At 39.7% G+C, this 16767-nt stretch overlaps 2 protein-coding genes across 2 annotated transcripts; both read left to right on the forward strand.

The window, feature by feature from the left end:
* Positions 1-544: 544 nt before the first annotated feature.
* LOC133366386 (vomeronasal type-2 receptor 26-like) lies at positions 545-10666 on the forward strand. Its single transcript, XM_061589427.1, has 4 exons — positions 545-1345; positions 1823-2050; positions 5182-5308; positions 9765-10666. Exons 1-4 carry the CDS (start codon positions 545-547, stop codon positions 10664-10666), a joined length of 2058 nt encoding a protein of 685 aa, XP_061445411.1.
* Positions 10667-14005: 3339 nt separating this feature from the next.
* Positions 14006-16509, forward strand: LOC133366843 (vomeronasal type-2 receptor 26-like). Its single transcript, XM_061590368.1, has 3 exons — positions 14006-14114; positions 15433-15435; positions 15599-16509. The coding sequence occupies exon 3, from the start codon at positions 15601-15603 to the stop codon at positions 16507-16509; it is 909 nt and encodes a 302-aa protein (XP_061446352.1). The 5' UTR covers positions 14006-14114; positions 15433-15435; positions 15599-15600.
* Positions 16510-16767: the final 258 nt, after the last annotated feature.

A 16767-nucleotide genomic window follows, 5' to 3' on the forward strand; every position in this document is an offset into this window, starting at 1 on the left:
TTAGAACATGGACTTCCAATGAAGCTGAATGCTGGAAAATTCAGGATGGATAAAATAAAGCACAGAGTATATAGGTCAACTCTGGAATTCACACCCACAGGAGACAGTGATGGCCACCAACTTAGATGCCTTTGAAAGAGGATTAGACAAATACAAGGAGGATAAGGCTATAGCTGCGTTCTAGCCCTGACAGTCATGCTCTTCCTCCATAGTCAGAGGCAGCATGCTTCTGAATACAAGTTGCTGGAAACCACAGGAGGGGACAGTGTTGTTGTGCTCAGGTCCTGTTTGTGGGCTTCCCATCGGCATCTAGTTGGCCGCTGTGAGAACAGGATGCTGGAAGAGATGAGTCATTGGCCTGATCCAGCAGACTCTTCTTATGTTGTCATATTAATTTAGCAAATATTTCTTGCAAGAACAGGCATATGCAAAGAGAGACTCCACTAATCCTTCCTTTCATATTTCTGTGCATTTCTAATAGATCACATATGGCTCATTTACATCAGAGTACAGTGACACAGTGCAACTCCCATCTTTTTACCGCATGGTACCAAACGAAAACCATCAGTTTAATGGGATTATCCAGTTACTTCAACATTTTGGATGGACTTGGGTTGGACTCGTTATTCAGGATGATGATGGTGGAGAGCATTTCTTGCGGACCCTGGAACCATTGCTTTCCAAGAGCAGAATCTGTTCAGCCTTTACAAAAAGAATCCCAAAACAAGCCTATGTGAATAAGTATGAAGATATTGAAGATATACTTACAAATATTTATCTACCTTTCATACACAGCAAAGCCAGCACATTTATCCTCTATGGAGGTTCTCTGACCTTTATGTGCCTGGTTACTTTTATGCTTCTAGGAGATCCTGGCTTTGAAGGAAGCACATCACTTAAAATGGCATGGGTTACGACAGCCCAGATTGATTTCACACTAACAGGTCTTCAAAGAGGATTTGATTTGCGACTCTTCCAAGGTGCTCTTTCTTTCACCATTTATTCAAAGCAACTTCTAGGCTTCCCAGAATTTCTTCGGACCATAAAGCCCTCCAGGACAAATAAAGATGGTTTTCTCAAGGATTTCTGGGAGCAAGCATTTGACTGTTCATTTCCAAATCCCCAAGAGATGGAGGAGGTGAATGGATCATGTACTGGAGAAGAAAAGCTAGAGAACCTTCCAGAGCCCCTTTTTGAAATGAGCATGACTGGCCACAGCTATAGTATCTACAATGCTGTCTATGTGGTGGCCCATGCTTTGCATGCTATTAATTCAGCTAAATCCAGCCACAGAGTCATGGTTAGTGGTAAAAATGTTGAACTCCAAGAACTCCAGCCTTGGCAGGTAATGTCTCTATAATGAAGCTATTATTGTGGTTATTGTTTTGCAAATCAGGCAATATTCATCTTTTTCCACCATGAATTCCTGGTGAAATTATGTTCTACACAGATATGTGGGATCATATTTCTTCCCAGAATGGAAACCTGAAAATAATGTGAGACTGCTCTGACTATTTACGTTTCTACCCAACTGATCATAAATAATATGAGGGCCATTCACAACAATATAGTTCCAATTCCAATTAAATCAACTAACTAAAATACAATATAATAAAATGATCACAGCCCACACTAGGCCAGCCAGATACTAACCAAGCTCAGTATTAAGAACCTGCCAATGATAGAGTATGTCCCATGTGAGCACAATGTGGCTATTCCATAACCTGCAAAAGTAGTATCAGCAAGGAACTGTACTCCTGTAAATCTTGACAAGAAATCTCCAATATATCAGCATCATCTTCTTTCTTTCTCTTTCCTTTAGCTCCACCCATTTCTTCAAAACATTTCATTCAATAATTCAGTTGGAGAAACAGTGTTCTTTAATGACAAAAGGGAAGTGGGATATGGATTTGATATCATCAACATAATCATGTTGCCAAACAAGTCCTTCCGTCGAGTAAAAGTTGGATGGGTAGATCCCCATGCTCTTGAAGGAAAAGAGTTCATCATTCACACAAACATGATTACATGGCACAGTGGTTTTAACCAGGTACAGATCTTGTATTTTTCTCAGGAGGTGCACCATTATCAGGCCCAGAATCCCCACTGCTGCATCAATTTATCATTTCATGATTTTTATCAGGCTGTATAGTGAAGTCTGTGCCACATATGCTATTAAAACCCTAATGAGGAATTTAAGATTTAAGGGCTCAATGTCTGCATTCCTAACCACATTTGAAAATTTGTATCTTCTGTACAAGCAAATCATGACATATATTTGCCATATTTTGATTACTATGGGTCAGATAAAGTTGTTTTGTGGATTTGGCACATAAACTACTAGGTGGCAGTCCTGTTTCTTTTGGAAGAAGCAAAAATGTGAATTAGGGATGGGAAAGCAAGTCGATTTGGAAAGCAAAATTACCTAATTGTCACTTTCCAAAACAATATGCAGACTAAAACACATCTATCCTTTTAGTAGTAGTAGTTTATTTGCAGTCAAGGACCCAAATTAAAACAGAATAAAAGAAATTGACATATGATACAGAACAGAAGCAAGATTCATGATATAAGCATTAGAAAGAGGCACGTATTGATTGGGCAGCAAATACGAATTTTGATACTTGTATGGTGATATCTTTGTCAGAGCCTGTGTGGATCAGAGCAATCATGGGGGGAAAGCTTTTAAATTTCTGGTTCGACAAGATAGGGTTAAGGAATTTAGTTCGGATTTGTGAATAAAGGGGGCAATCCAAAATGGAATGGGAAAGGGTTTCGATCTGTTCATGACCGCAAGGGCATACACGATGCTCATAAGGGGTTCGTCGGAATCTCCCTTCCATTATTGCTGAATTTAAGGCATTGAATCTGGCTTTTGTAAAGGCTGAACATAATTTGGGAAAAGTAAGAAAATATAAATAGGGGGCGAGTTTACCAGATGCAAAAGATAAATTTAGGGACAATGGGGAGCATGTTTTGGATGCATTAGAGATTGAGTTTTGGTAATCAATATCTATAAGCCGAGAACAGATCTGTGAGAGTGCATCATTTTGAGATTGGGAGGCCAGATAGTCTTTGGAGAGGCCAATTTTCAGCAGTTTGGCTTCTATATTTGTGAGCCAAGAAGAGGGATAGGTGTCATTCCAGAATGGGGCTAGAAGGCCTTGGGGAAGGTTAAATGAATTTTTTGCCCAAAAATTGAAAGTCATGATCCATGCTCGGCAGTCCAAAGAGGTCAGCCCGCATTCGAGTCTTAATGCCGCTGAGGGAACACATCGGGGCACAGCTAAAAGGCTGTGAAGGAAACTGGAAAATGTGGTTTCAACAGATGGACCTAAGGAATGAATCCAAATGGGGGCGCCGTATAAAAGTTGGGGAATAATCTTATATGTGAATAGTTTAATAAGGGCTGGGACAAAACGGCTGCCTTTGTGATGAAAAAAGCGGAGTAAATTCTTTGTGGAGCACCTTGCTTTTGTTACTGCTGCTCGAATGTGGGTAGACCAACTCAGAGAGGCATGGAAAATTATGCCTAGGTATCTGTAGTAGGCGACTTGTGCGATTTGGTGTCCATTTATCGACCAAACAGGGAGGGATTTGCTATTGGAAAAGACTAGAATTTTAGTCTTTTCAAAATTAATGTCTAGTTGGTTGTCATTGCAATAGGACATGAACGCCTTTATCATACGGGTAAGGCCGATCTTCGTAAAAGATAAGAGCACGGCGTCATCTGCATATAGTAGTAACGGGCAGGATGTAGAGGCAATTTTGGGAATATGAAAATCATTGGAGAGACACTGTACTGCCAGGTCATTTAGATATAAATTGAAAAGGAGAGGCGCTAAAATGCAGCCTTGTCTCACCCCTGTGAATGTATGGATGGGGTTTGACAGGCCGCCGTCATTACCGCAGCAAACTCGGAGAGAAGTGTTCTGATGTAATTTGTATATCAGGAAAATAAGTCTTTTATCGATAGTTGTATTTATTAATTTATGCTAAAGTTTGTCCCGTGGTATGGAGTCAAATGCGGCCTTTAAATCTATAAAGGCAGCATGGAGACCAGGACTGTTATGTTTGTTATATTTTTCAGCAAGATGTTGTAAGATTATACAATGATTCAAAGTGGAGCAACCTTTCCGGAATCCTGCTTGCTCTAAGCCCAGAATGTTTTGGTCATCAAGCCGTGACTGAAGTTTTGTTTTCAGATGTGAGGCGTATAGCTTTCCAATAATGGAAAGCAGACTAATCGGGCAGTAATTGGAGGGGTCTTGCCTGTCTCCTTTTTTGTAGATGGGTATAATGGTAGCTTCTTGCCACGATATTGGAAAGTGACCCGATTTATTAAAGTTGGTAAAAAGTTTTGCTAGTAGGGGGGCCCACCAATCCTGGTTATCTTGCAGAAGTTCAGCAGGGATGTAATCTGGGCCTGGTGCTTTACCCTTCTTAAGGTCCGCAATCAAATCCCTTATTTTGGCTTGATTGACAGGCGGCCAGTCCGGAAGAAGGGAAAGTTCAAAGGACAAAGAATTTATTGGGTTGGTTGGGTGTTTAATCCGATACAAAGAGGTGAAATAACTTTCCCATGTCTGAGGAGGAATAGCGTGCACGGCTATGGGGTGGGATCTAAAGGCCTTCGCATCTATCCTTTTAAATTTGCACTTCTCTGAATGTTGTGATGCAGTTCTCCAATCAAATAATGTCTACAAACAAGTGTGTATTAGGGGAAAACATGCCTAAAATGCACATATTGGTAAAAGAACACATAAAATGCATTATAGAAGGCCAAACTGCACACAACAATGTGTACATTAGGTGACAATTTGCACTAAGATGCTGACAAATTGTCATGATGACTTTAAAAAAACCTGCAACCCAACCAATGAAGAAATGTGGAGAGCTGAATTTAAGGTTGGGAAAATGAGAAACTGAAATGAATAGATTGCTCCTTCACTCATTTAAGTAGTCATCTTGTATTTTCTGGACCTCGTGCTATTCAGCCAAACTATCAGCTGCAGAAATAACATTTGGAATGCTCTGGAAAGTACTTGACAACTATTGTATGCACAATGTTTGGTACAATTCCATATCAACTGCTTCCACGGGTATTGTTTTGTTTTTGCAGATCAGTTGGTGAACAATATACAGTGCTAACTTCTTCACTCCTTTCTTGTTTATGGGTAGGTGCTTCCTCTTTCTGTGTGCAGTGACTCCTGCCAACCCGGTTATCAGAAGACGAAGAGGGAAGGGGAGGCATTTTGCTGCTATGATTGTGCTCAATGCCCAGAAGGGAAGATTTCAAATCAAAAAGGTAGGTGATACAATGAAGCATACTGTGATTATAATTTTTTTTTTTAAAAATGAGATGTTGGCATTCATGCCTTGATAAAATTGCTGCAGATACTAGCACCCAATGATGGCAAATGACAGCCAACAAAGAGGTGCTAATACTCTGCCCCGATGAGTACCATCACAAAAAAAGCTCTGGATGCATATATTTTTCACCATACATTAATAAAGACCGTTGAATGAGATGACAATTTGTAAAGTGGTAATTTATCACAGTGTGCACCTCCCCACTTTGGTACATAGTGGCCTCTGTCATACTACTGATGATGGAGAATTTTTTTTCTCCTTTGGGATCTTTTGCTGGGCGTCCTTGAAGAACTTTGAAAGACACAGGCTTTAAGCAAAAAGGTAGGCCTTTATTCTTACAAGCATATGCAGGGTCAGTTCTTCAGAAGGTCTGGAGAGGACTGCAATGAGGTACAGTCTGCACAGATCTTTTATACATTATTGAATACACATGTGACATTAGTTTACCAATCACATAATATTTCTTCCCACATAACATCACAATTTTTCCCTCTTACAATATTTCCAACCAACCAGATAGCTTTATTTAAATGAATACATGCATATTCATGATCTTGCAGATACCTCCCATCCTATTGTCTTGTTGTCTTCTGAGATTGATGTCATTCTGTCTCCTTGACTGATATTACCACTATTCTACCATTGTATGTTACTGATGATTTTGTACTATACATTCCATTCCGTCATGCCTTCTGATCAGCCAAGCTGGCCAGGGACATCTCTAGGACATTACAACCTGTTCTTTTAAGTGATACCATGATGAAAGGCCAAGTTTGGTTCTCCTTAGAGTGACTTGAAGTTCTGTATGAAATTCCACTTATAATTACACCGCTATAGAGAAAGATTAATTTTAAATCACCATATTATAGCTGAAAGCCACACAATATAAAGAGTGATTAAGGAATGCAGTAAAGAAAAGGGGTAATTCTGAGCCAGCCACTCTCCATCAAACACAGAGGAATGAAGAAGGCAGCCCACCTCAGAATACCTCTCACCTGGAGAACTCACTTAATTACATTAATGAAGTAAAAATATGCTATTGTAAAAAATCAGTATCAAGCTCAAATTTCATCTCCTTTCTACCTTGATTCTGTTATGAAGACTTCCCTTAGATGAGGCCATTGCTCTGCAGCATACAAGACCAGAAACCTCTTTTCCAAGATCAAATAGTAAAAATATATTAATCAAAAGATTGTACGCGCTGTCCTTAGGACAAAATACTCATTAAGGTAATCACTCACAGTGAGGTGAGTATGACCCTTGTCTGTTAACCAGATTCTAGGATTTTATGATCCTCTGGATATATTTCTTAATTTTATATATTCATATAAACCATAATCTTAACTAAACTTCTCATTTTTTTCCATGGAAATCTAACCAGCTTCCCCAGCACCAGTAGCTTTTCTTACTAAGTATGCATGATTGCTCATCAACAATATGTCATCAACCATAAGTTAATCATACGCTCAGGCCTACCCGCTTCTCATGAGCTGTGAACTTCAAGTTGAATTTTTCTTATGATCCCAAGGACTGTGGCCTTTGGTTAATTTTATTATATAAATCTATACCTTCTTATACAGTAACCTACATTTGTATGTGTGAATTATAGAAAAAATCCATTTTTTTCTACATCACTGAGATTTTAGGAGAATTTCACCTCATTTCCTCTTTCTGAATATTCCAAATCTGGTAAAGATCACCTTTAAAAAAAGACAACGGCTGCTTTTCAAAGCGATCAGTTTGTACTGTTAGTCAGGTGTAGTGAATGTCGTGCTCTCAAGATGTTCTGGACTGTGGCTGAGATCAGCTTTAGCCATCGTGGCCAATCATCAGTGATTATGGGAGGTCTAGTCCAAACCGTTGGCTGCCTCTGCAGTGAGAGTCATGTAAAAAGTGAAGGGTTCCTTTCTTGCAACGGGGCAAGGTGATTTTCAGAAACTGGAAGTACAAGCCATTGTATACTATAGTTAGTTTAAAACCTAGAGTTTGAAAAGCTTAAAATTGTTTAGATTTTTTTTAAAAAAAATAGGGAGATGAAAGGGAAAACTGGAGCTCCAAAAAGTGGGGCTATTCTGCCAGGTAAGTATTTTTTTTTTTTTAGAGACAGACAGAGAGAGAGAGGAGGAGGAGGAGGATTTAGAAGCATACAAGCTGCCTTATACCGAGTCAGACCATCAGAATGTCTAGCTCAATATTGTCTATACTGACTGGCAGGGGTTCTCTATGGTTTCAGGTGGGGTTCTCTCCCAACCCTACCTGGAGACGCCAGGGGTTGAACCTGGGCATCTCTGCAAGCAAAACAGATGCTCTTCCATTGAACTGCAACCCATCTCTCTAGCTCCATAGTGATGTGGAAGGGCTTTTGCTTACTAGTGGTGGAGGTGGCAAATTGTTTATATTTTTTTCTTTATATTTTGTTGCTGCTGCAGGTGGTAGAAACAGAAGAACTCTACTCTTGGCTTCCCAGCCTCCATTTTCTTTCCCCCAGAATGCTCTGGATACAGCATGGGAATTGTGGGACAAGAACAAAAAGCAGCTGCTTGTAGGATTTGCCTTTTTTGTTTATTTGTTTTTGCCGTGGCCTCCACTTTCTCCCCTGTAATGGTCCAGAACAACATTGCATCCAGGGCATTTCACAGGAAAGAAAATGGTGACTGAGATAGTGGTAACTTCAAGATTGGATTACTGTAATGCGCTCTACGTAGGGCTGCCCTTGAAGACAATTCGGAAGCTTCAGCTGGTGCAGAACGCAGCTGCCAGACTACTGACGAGGACCAGTCGGTCTTCGCATATAACACCTGTCTTGGCGCGTCTGCACTGGCTTCCTATTTACTTCCGGGCGAGATTCAAGGTGCTGGTTCTTACCTATAAAGCCTTACACGGCGTGGGACCTCAATACCTTGTGGAACGCCTCTCTCGCTATGAACCTACCCGCTCACTTCGTTCAGAATCTAAGGCCCTCCTCCGGGTACCAACCCATCGGGACGCCCGGAGGGTGGTTACTAGATCTAGGGCCTTTTCTGTGGTGGCCCCTGAGTTGTGGAACAGCCTCCCCGAAGAGGTACGCCTGGCGCCTACACTTTTATCTTTTCGGCACCAGGTAAAGACCTTTTTATGCTCCCAGGCATTTTAATTTTCTTAACCATTTTAATCTTTTAATCCGTATTTTTAATTTTTGTCGTTCTGTGTTTTTGTAGTGTTTTTTGTTGTTTGTTTGTATATGTTTTTACAATTTTTATTATGATATATTGTATTTTATCTTGTTTGTTCACCGCCCTGAGAGCTACTTTGCTAAGGGCGGTATATAAATTGAAATAAATAAATAAAAATAATAAATACTGAAAGGCTAGCACTAGATATAATTCTAAAGGTAAGAAAGAAGGTTCAGTCACCTCTGAGAAGAGCAAACAAGGTTCAACCTACATCAGGCTGTAGCAGAGGAGGGAAGACCCAGATATGAAGATATTTTCATAAAATCAAGGAGAAGAAACTTCTTTCTCTATGCCCTAATTAAGAAGAAAAAAAGCCTCCAAGCTTTTTATTAATCCTTCCTGATCCTTTAAACAGAAATCTAAATGTAGGGATTATTGGGACTGTGCAGGTTCCAATGGGATGCCAATATCCTGCTGATACAAGGAGGGTTGGGAAGATACATCTAACTGGAGAAGCCAATTTACTAATTTCAGAAACAAATGTTGGAAGCAAGTTTAAACTTCATTAGGCAGGACCAATCAGATGTAACCACGTGGCTAATTTAAACATAAGTTAATCATTTGATTGGGTCATTTCTTTTTTTTTTTTTACAATAATTTTTATTCAAATTTTCATAAAACATAGAAAACAAAATCATAAAACATTCAAAGACAAAAAACAAAACAAAACAAAAATGATTAAACAAAAAAAATAAAATGTTGACTTCCCATTTGTCACATATCAAATCAGTTATAGGTCTACAATATATAACAATCCTGTCTCTTAAATCATATTATAAAATGGGTCATTTCTGAGTAGGGACTGACATTGGATACAACCAATTGTTTCAATTGCCCAACAATGCATGATATTTAAGCAATCTAATTCTATTTTTAAGAAATCATTGGAATACAGTAATTTAGTTTCAATTTAGTTGGCATTTACCAAATCTGAATGTGAATGGGCTCCTTAATTTCCAGTTGATATATATATATATATATATATGTTTCCTGTTTTGAAGGTATAGCTATATTATGTTCTAACCTTCCCTATGAACTGATGAGAGGTGGGATAGAAGTAGGAATGGAAGAATGAATAAATAAAAATGACATCCCTAAGGGTCAACATGAGCAACAAGTGCCATTTGGGAGGTAGCAAGAGAATTCTCCATAAGTTACAAACCTCTTACAATTTTTCAGATGTGGATACTTGTTTCCAGTGCCCAGAAGATCAATACTCAACAAAAGAACAAGATCAATGTATTCCCAAGATTATAACTTATATGTCTTATGGAGAACCTTTAGGAATCAGTTTATGTTCAGTTGCTGTTTCTTTTTCTCTCATCACAGCTGTAGTGCTAGTAACTTTTGTTAAGCACAAAGATACCCCCATTGTCAAAGCCAACAACCGGGGCCTCACCTATGCTCTCCTCATCTCCCTCTTGCTCTCCTTCCTCAGTTCCTTGCTATTTCTTGGGCAACCTAGGAAGTTCACCTGCTCGCTTCGGCAATCTGCTTTCAGCATCATCTTCTCTGTGGCTATTTCTTGTGTGTTGGCCAAAACCATCACTGTGGTTGTTGCTTTCAAGGCCAACAAACCAGGGTCCAATATGAGGAAGTGGGTAGGGAAAAGACTGGCCATCTCCATTGTCCTTTCCTGTTCCTTGATTCAAGCAGGCATCTGTGTAATGTGGCTGGCAACCTCTCCCCCATTTCCAGATCTGGACATGCAGTCAGTATCTGGACGGATCATATTAGAATGCAATGAAGGGTCTGTCATCATGTTTTATGTTGTCCTGGGATACATGGGGATTCTGGCCATCATCAGCTTCACAGTGGCTTTCCTTGCCAGAAAGTTGCCAGACACCTTCAATGAAGCCAAGTTCATCACCTTCAGCATGTTGATGTTTTGCAGTGTTTGGCTGTCTTTTATTCCGACCTACCTCAGTGTCAAAGGGAAATACATGGTGGCTGTGGAGGTATTTTCCATCTTGTCATCTAGTGCTGGTTTACTGGGTTGTATCTTTTTACCAAAATGTCACATTATTATGCTGAGGCCTGATCTAAACAGCAGGGGACAGTTAATAAGGAGAAAAAGTTAAGAAATCAAATTAGTATATATTGTATTTATTATTTATTTATTTAGTTGAAAAAGATATAAATTCCAGATACTGTTATAGCAGATAAAATAACACGGTAACAAGCAATATTACTTAAAACAAAATATCAGTACAAAACAACTGCAGAAACAGCACATCTGTGAGGCAAGCCAATCAATCCCACTTCCAACTGACAGAAGGCTGGGCAAATATTCAGAGTGCTGGTTCTGACCTTTAAAGCCCTAAATGGCTTTGGACTAATATATCTGAGGGACCGTTTATGCCCATATGTTCCTGTCCGGGATTTAAGATCATCTGCCTCTGGTCTCTTCTGTGTGCCTGTTTGATTGACAGGCACGTGGGAGAGAGCTTTTTCAGCTGTGGCCCCCAAGCTTTGGAATACTCTACCCCAAGAAGTTCGCTCTGCTCCCTCCCTGTTGGTTTTCCGGGGACTTCTGAAAATGATCTTGTTCCGGAGAGCCTTTGGGAGAGTCCATCCATTATCTAGGTGCTATGCCATATAGAGCTTCATATCTTAGCATTAGCACCTTGAACTTGGCTTGGAAGCAAAGTAGCAGCCAGTGGTGCTCCTTCAGAACTGAGGCTATATTATTATATGTTATCATCAGTCTGCCAAAGTCAGCACCAGATCCAGCTCCTGAGCTAAGCCGAAAGGAAGCACCATAGAGCATGTGTTGCAATAATCCATTCATGAAGTTACCAATAGCTGGATTGCTATGGCCAAGCTATCCCTGTCCAGCAATCCAGACAGTGCTCAAGAACCGGGTCCTCTTCTCACTCAGATGAAATAGAAATAGAGCTGTGAGCCACTTGTGTACTGATTTACCCTACATCTCCTGGTGACTGCTCCTTATGGCTTCATATTGATGTTAAATAGTCATAGGGACAAGCATATTTTCCAAGGTGATCAATTATAGTCAACCAATGCTATTCTCTGGAAACAACCATGAAATTAGAAGTTGAACAACTCTAAAACAGTATCCCTGATCCATCCCTAAACCAGGAGAATACCATGGTCAAGAGTATCTTAAGTCACTGAGTGATCAATAAAAATCAAGTGGATCAAATTCCCCCTGTACTTCTCATTCATCATGGTGACCAACCATTTCTTTCCCCCAAGTGTTACCATGTTGTGCTGATTCCTCATCTGAACAACAGGGGGCAGCTATTATGGAGAAATAATTAAGGGATCATGTTCATTATGTTCTGTTTAGAAGTGACTCATCTGGCAGGGTGGTGCTGCAAGGCTAACTTCCTAACAGTGGCCTTGATATTGCTTACTGGGACGTCCAAGAGACCTACAGAGATAATCAGGGACTTATGCACTATCAAGCTCTATTATATTTATTTATATTTTAAAATATCTGCATCAAGCCTTACTTCCAACATAGTTAACAAGTCTCAGTAAAACATCTGAATATAGCATATAAATAACAACAAAACAGCAACATCAGATAAGAAACACTTAGAGAAGAGAGACTGGAGAATCTTCCTGAGTCTGTCTTTGAAATGTGCATGACTGGCCACAGCTACAGTGTCTATAATGCAGTCTATGCAGTGGCACATGCTTTACATGCCATGGACTCATCTAGATCCAGTAACAGAGCAATGGTGCAGGGGAAAAGGCTTGAAGATCTTCAGCCTTGGCAGGTAATGCCTATACTACAAAATGGCTTCATCGCTATGAATATATTCATATAAAGTGAAAAATAAGTGTATTTGTATCTTCCATGAATAACTGGAAAATGGTGTACACATTAGGTTGTATCCAACTAAGTTCTCCTCAAATTAGATTCATTGAAATTAATGAACCAAAATTGGTCATGTCCATTAGTCTCAATGGGTCAACTCTGACTAATGTTGGGTACAACACTGTATATACAAAGAGGTTTTCTGGGGAGATAACATGTTTTCTCTTAAACCTGAAGGCTGAAAAGGGTACGCTGTAATTTTTCAATATTCTACCATTGTCAGATATAAGCATGTCTCTAAAACTATGTATTTAGTGAGAAAAAATTGTCAATCTTGGCTTGAGGATGGTTGAGTTCTCTGTTTGTCTTTTTCTCCTCTTTGCATTAGCTCCATCCATTCCTTAAAGGGATTTCATTTAACAACTCAGCTGGAGAAACAGTGGCCTTGAACGATAACAAGGAGAAAGGAGGTGGATTTGACATTGTGAATATAGTCACATTCCCAAACACCTCCTTCCTAAGAGTGAAAGTTGGAATGGTGTATCCCAAGGCTCCTGAAGGAAAAGAAATTATCCTTGATGCAAATATCATTGTTTGGCATGAAAGTTTTAATCAGGTCTGAATTCTATCATGGGAGGGTACATTATCTGAACAGGTGATCCTAGGCATGGAGATTTCCTTGCTGCATCAATTCATTCTGTCATTGTTAACTCTATTGCCGGGATAGGGGGAAACTTTGACCCTCCAGATGTTGCTGGATGTCAACTCCCATCAATACTGTCCATTGATTTGCCATGCAGGCTAGGGCTGATTGAAGCTTGAGTCTAAGAGCTTCTGGAGGGCCACAGGTTCCCCATCCCTGGTCTAACATAATGAACTAAGTGCCATGTATCTCACTTAAAAACCAGAGATGTAACACTCAGGTTCCAAGTACAAGTTCAGGTGTACAAAGTTCTACACAGCTTGGGACCAGGATACCCGAAATATCATCTTAAGCCTCATAGACCCAGTCGATCACTGTGCTCTGCAGGTGAGGGCCTCCTGCAGATATTATCTTATCAGGAGGTCCATTCAACACAACATAGAAAGTGGACCTTTAGTGTTGTGGCACCGACACTTTGAAATTCCCTCCCCTGAAATATTAGACAGGCACCATCTCTGTTATATTTTTCAGTGTCTACTGAAGACTTTCCTCTTTCAACAAGCCTTTTAAGTAGAGGACTTATTCCAGTCTGTGTTTGTGCTGGAATGGCTTTTGAAGATATTTTTAAAGTTGTTTTTACAGATGTTTTTAAGATGTTTTGTTTTAATATGTTTTTAAAGATGATTTGTGTTAATATGTTAAAGTGCTCTTAGTGTTTTTGTTTGTTGCCCTAGGCTCCTTCTGGTAGGAAAGGAAGGGTTATAATTTATTTAAAGAAAGAAAGAAAGAAAGAAAGAAAGAAAGAAAGAAAGAAAGAAAGAAAGAAAGAAAGAAAGAAAGAAAGAAAGAAAGAAAGAAAGAAAGAAAGTACATGCACATGTTTATGGCTAGGTTTGTGGTTGATCACCTGTTGAACAACAGCATCACCTTATTTTTCGTGTCCTAAATTAGCTTCATGTTTATGGTTAGGTTCGTCCTGTTTCCATGTGTAATGAATACTGCAATGCTGGCTATCAGAAGAGGAAGAAGGAAGGGGAGAAATTTTGCTGCTATGATTGTTCTCCATGCCCAGAAGGGAAGATTGCTAACCAAAAGGGTAGGTGACATAGTACAACAAATATTCTATCACAGAAAAAAAAATCAGAACCCATTATGAAGTGATAACTTGCTAGGGTGTGTATGCAACCACTTAGTAAGCTAGGGATCTGTATCATCCTAATGGGAAATCTAGGGGATGAGGTCTCTTTAAACACAATAATTTTCAGTGGCATCTATTCACATATTCATCTGCAAGTCATCAAATTATGTTAAATACATATTTGAAACAGCCTTTAACTCAAGTGTGGGAGACTTTTTCAAGCTGATGATCACATTACCCCAGTGGAAAGTTGTTGGGGGGTGATATTTCAGTAGTGGGTGGGACTATTCCCCAATGTTATTAGGGTCTGTCATTCTCTCTCTCTCTCTTCCACACCAACACACACACACACACACACACACACAGATTTTCCAGACATATATTTTATTAGTAACTGCATTCAAGTATCACCTTCCATTTTCTCTATTTAAGTTTTTCTTCTTAAACAAAAGGTTATATTCAACTAAGTCCTACTTAGAGTAGACCCATTGAAATTAATGAACCCAAGTTAGGCATATCCATTAACTTAGGTGGGTCTGTTCTAAGTAGCACTGACTAACACCCAAAGATTTTTTTAAAGCTTTTCAACACACTTTATTTGTCCTGACAGTCAAACAAGGCAAAAAAGAATGCTATCATCTCAGCAGAAGTTAATAACTTTTTAAAATTTATAAACGTATTTGTATGCTGCTATTTCATTTAAAAACATTAAACAATTAAAAATGCACTAAAAACAGCAGTCAACTATTCACCGTCAATGCACATGTGAACTGCAAGTCCAGCCTTCCAGCTATTCAAAGCCACACACTTCCAGGAAGTTACAAACATGCAATTGCAAAATGGCTATATATATTTGCAACTCTGAATATGATTCATGTTTTTGCTCTTATTTATTTCCGATGTCTACAGTATCTATAGAAAGTAGATTCTCACCAAAATATATAAAACAAGGTTGATTCTGGTGACTATATCCCACATGACTTTTAACTGACAGCACTAGGTAAGGAGATCAGTGTGTGTAGATTCTGCATACAGATTTTTACTATAAGGCTCCATGTCCCTGAAAATACTGCTTGGGTTGGTGAATGAAAAATCCACTCATGAAGAGTTCAGTAAAGGCCCTCAATTCGAACATTCATATAGTGATTTGTTAACTAATAAGAACTGACAAATGCTGAAGCCAACGAGTAATATTACAGCTGTAAGAAGAATACTAACTGTTGTTACTAATAATAAGAATAGTATTACTACTGTTAGCAAAACCAAGAATAAACAGCAGGTACCAAACTCTACAAGGGCTTTTCACAATACCACCTCCACACAAGAAAGTATTTAGAAGTCAGCCTGATCAATGACACTCTTGAGAATCAGCCCCAATTCTCAAATGTATTTGAACTGAAATGAGATCTCTTCCTCTTTGTCTCTTTGGTATTTTCATCTAGATATGGATGACTGCTTCAGATGCCCAGACGATCAATATCCCAGCAAGGATAAAGATGGGTGCATCCCCAAAACTGTAACCTTCTTGTCTTATGAAGAACCTTTAGGGATAAGTTTAGCCTCTATTGCTATCTCTTTCTCTCTAAGCGCAGCTTTGGTGCTTGTAATTTTTGTTAAAAACAAAGATACACCGATAGTCAAAGCAAACAATCGGGAACTCACCTACATTCTCCTCAACTCCCTTATGCTCTGCTTCCTCTGTTCCTTGCTATTTCTCGGACAACCATGCAAGGTGTCTTGCTGTCTCCGTCAACTTGCTTTCGGCATCATCTTCTCAGTGGCTGTTTCTTGTGTGTTGGCCAAAACCATCACTGTGGTTTTAGCATTCATGGCCACTAAACCAGGGTCCAATGTGAGAAAGTGGGTGGGAAAGAGACTGATCAATTCCATTGTCTTTGTCTGCTCCTTTATTCAAGCTAGCATTTGTGTGGTGTGGTTAGCAACCTCTCCTCCTTTCCCAGATTTTGACATGACATCCGTAACTGGAGAAATTGTAGCAGAATGTAATGATGGGTCTGTCACCATGTTTTATCTTGTCCTGGGCTACATGGGACTTCTGGCCATCATCAGCTTCACTGTGGCTTTCCTGTCCAGGAAGTTGCCTGATACCTTTAATGAAGCCAAGTTCATTACTTTCAGCATGCTGATGTTTTGCAGCGTTTGGGTGTCTTTTGTTCCATCATACCTGAGCACCAAGGGGAAATACATGGTGGCTGTGGAGATTTTCTCTATCTTGGCCTCCAGTGCTGGGCTATTGGGCTGTATCTTTCCCCCCAAATGCTACATTATTGTACTGATGCCTCACTTGAACAATAGGGAGCAGCTATTAAGAAAAAAGACTGCAAATATCTAAAGCTATTTTCATACAGTCAGATTGCATGAGGTGGGGCACCACCACCACCTCCCCGCAGCTATGGCAGTGCTGCCGCTTGTTGCAACTGGGATTTGTTGGGACATAATGGCAGGGAGGGTGAAGGAAGTACTAGTTGCTCTACCTGCCAGCATTAGCAATCTGTTGCTTCCCTCTCTCTCACTGCTACCCTGCCTTACCCTATCCTGGTCCAAAAATGGAAGCACTTGCCACATGTGTCTCTAAAACCCTGTGTGTAGT

This window comes from Rhineura floridana, chromosome 11 (genome assembly GCF_030035675.1).
Source record: "Rhineura floridana isolate rRhiFlo1 chromosome 11, rRhiFlo1.hap2, whole genome shotgun sequence".
Lineage (NCBI taxonomy): Eukaryota > Metazoa > Chordata > Lepidosauria > Squamata > Rhineuridae > Rhineura > Rhineura floridana.

What these genes read in the sequence shown, in the direction of transcription:
- LOC133366386 (XM_061589427.1), top strand. Translation starts at nt 545, where the DNA reads ATGGTACCAAACGAAAACCATCAGTTTAATGGGATTATCCAGTTACTT. An exon ending in GGCACAGTGGTTTTAACCAG is followed by an intron (nt 2,051 to 5,181) that starts GTACAGATCTTG and finishes GTTTATGGGTAG; the next exon opens with GTGCTTCCTCTTTCTGTGTG. An exon ending in GAAGATTTCAAATCAAAAAG is followed by an intron (nt 5,309 to 9,764) that starts GTAGGTGATACA and finishes ACAATTTTTCAG; the next exon opens with ATGTGGATACTTGTTTCCAG.
- LOC133366843 (XM_061590368.1), top strand. Translation starts at nt 15,601, where the DNA reads ATGGATGACTGCTTCAGATGCCCAGACGATCAATATCCCAGCAAGGAT.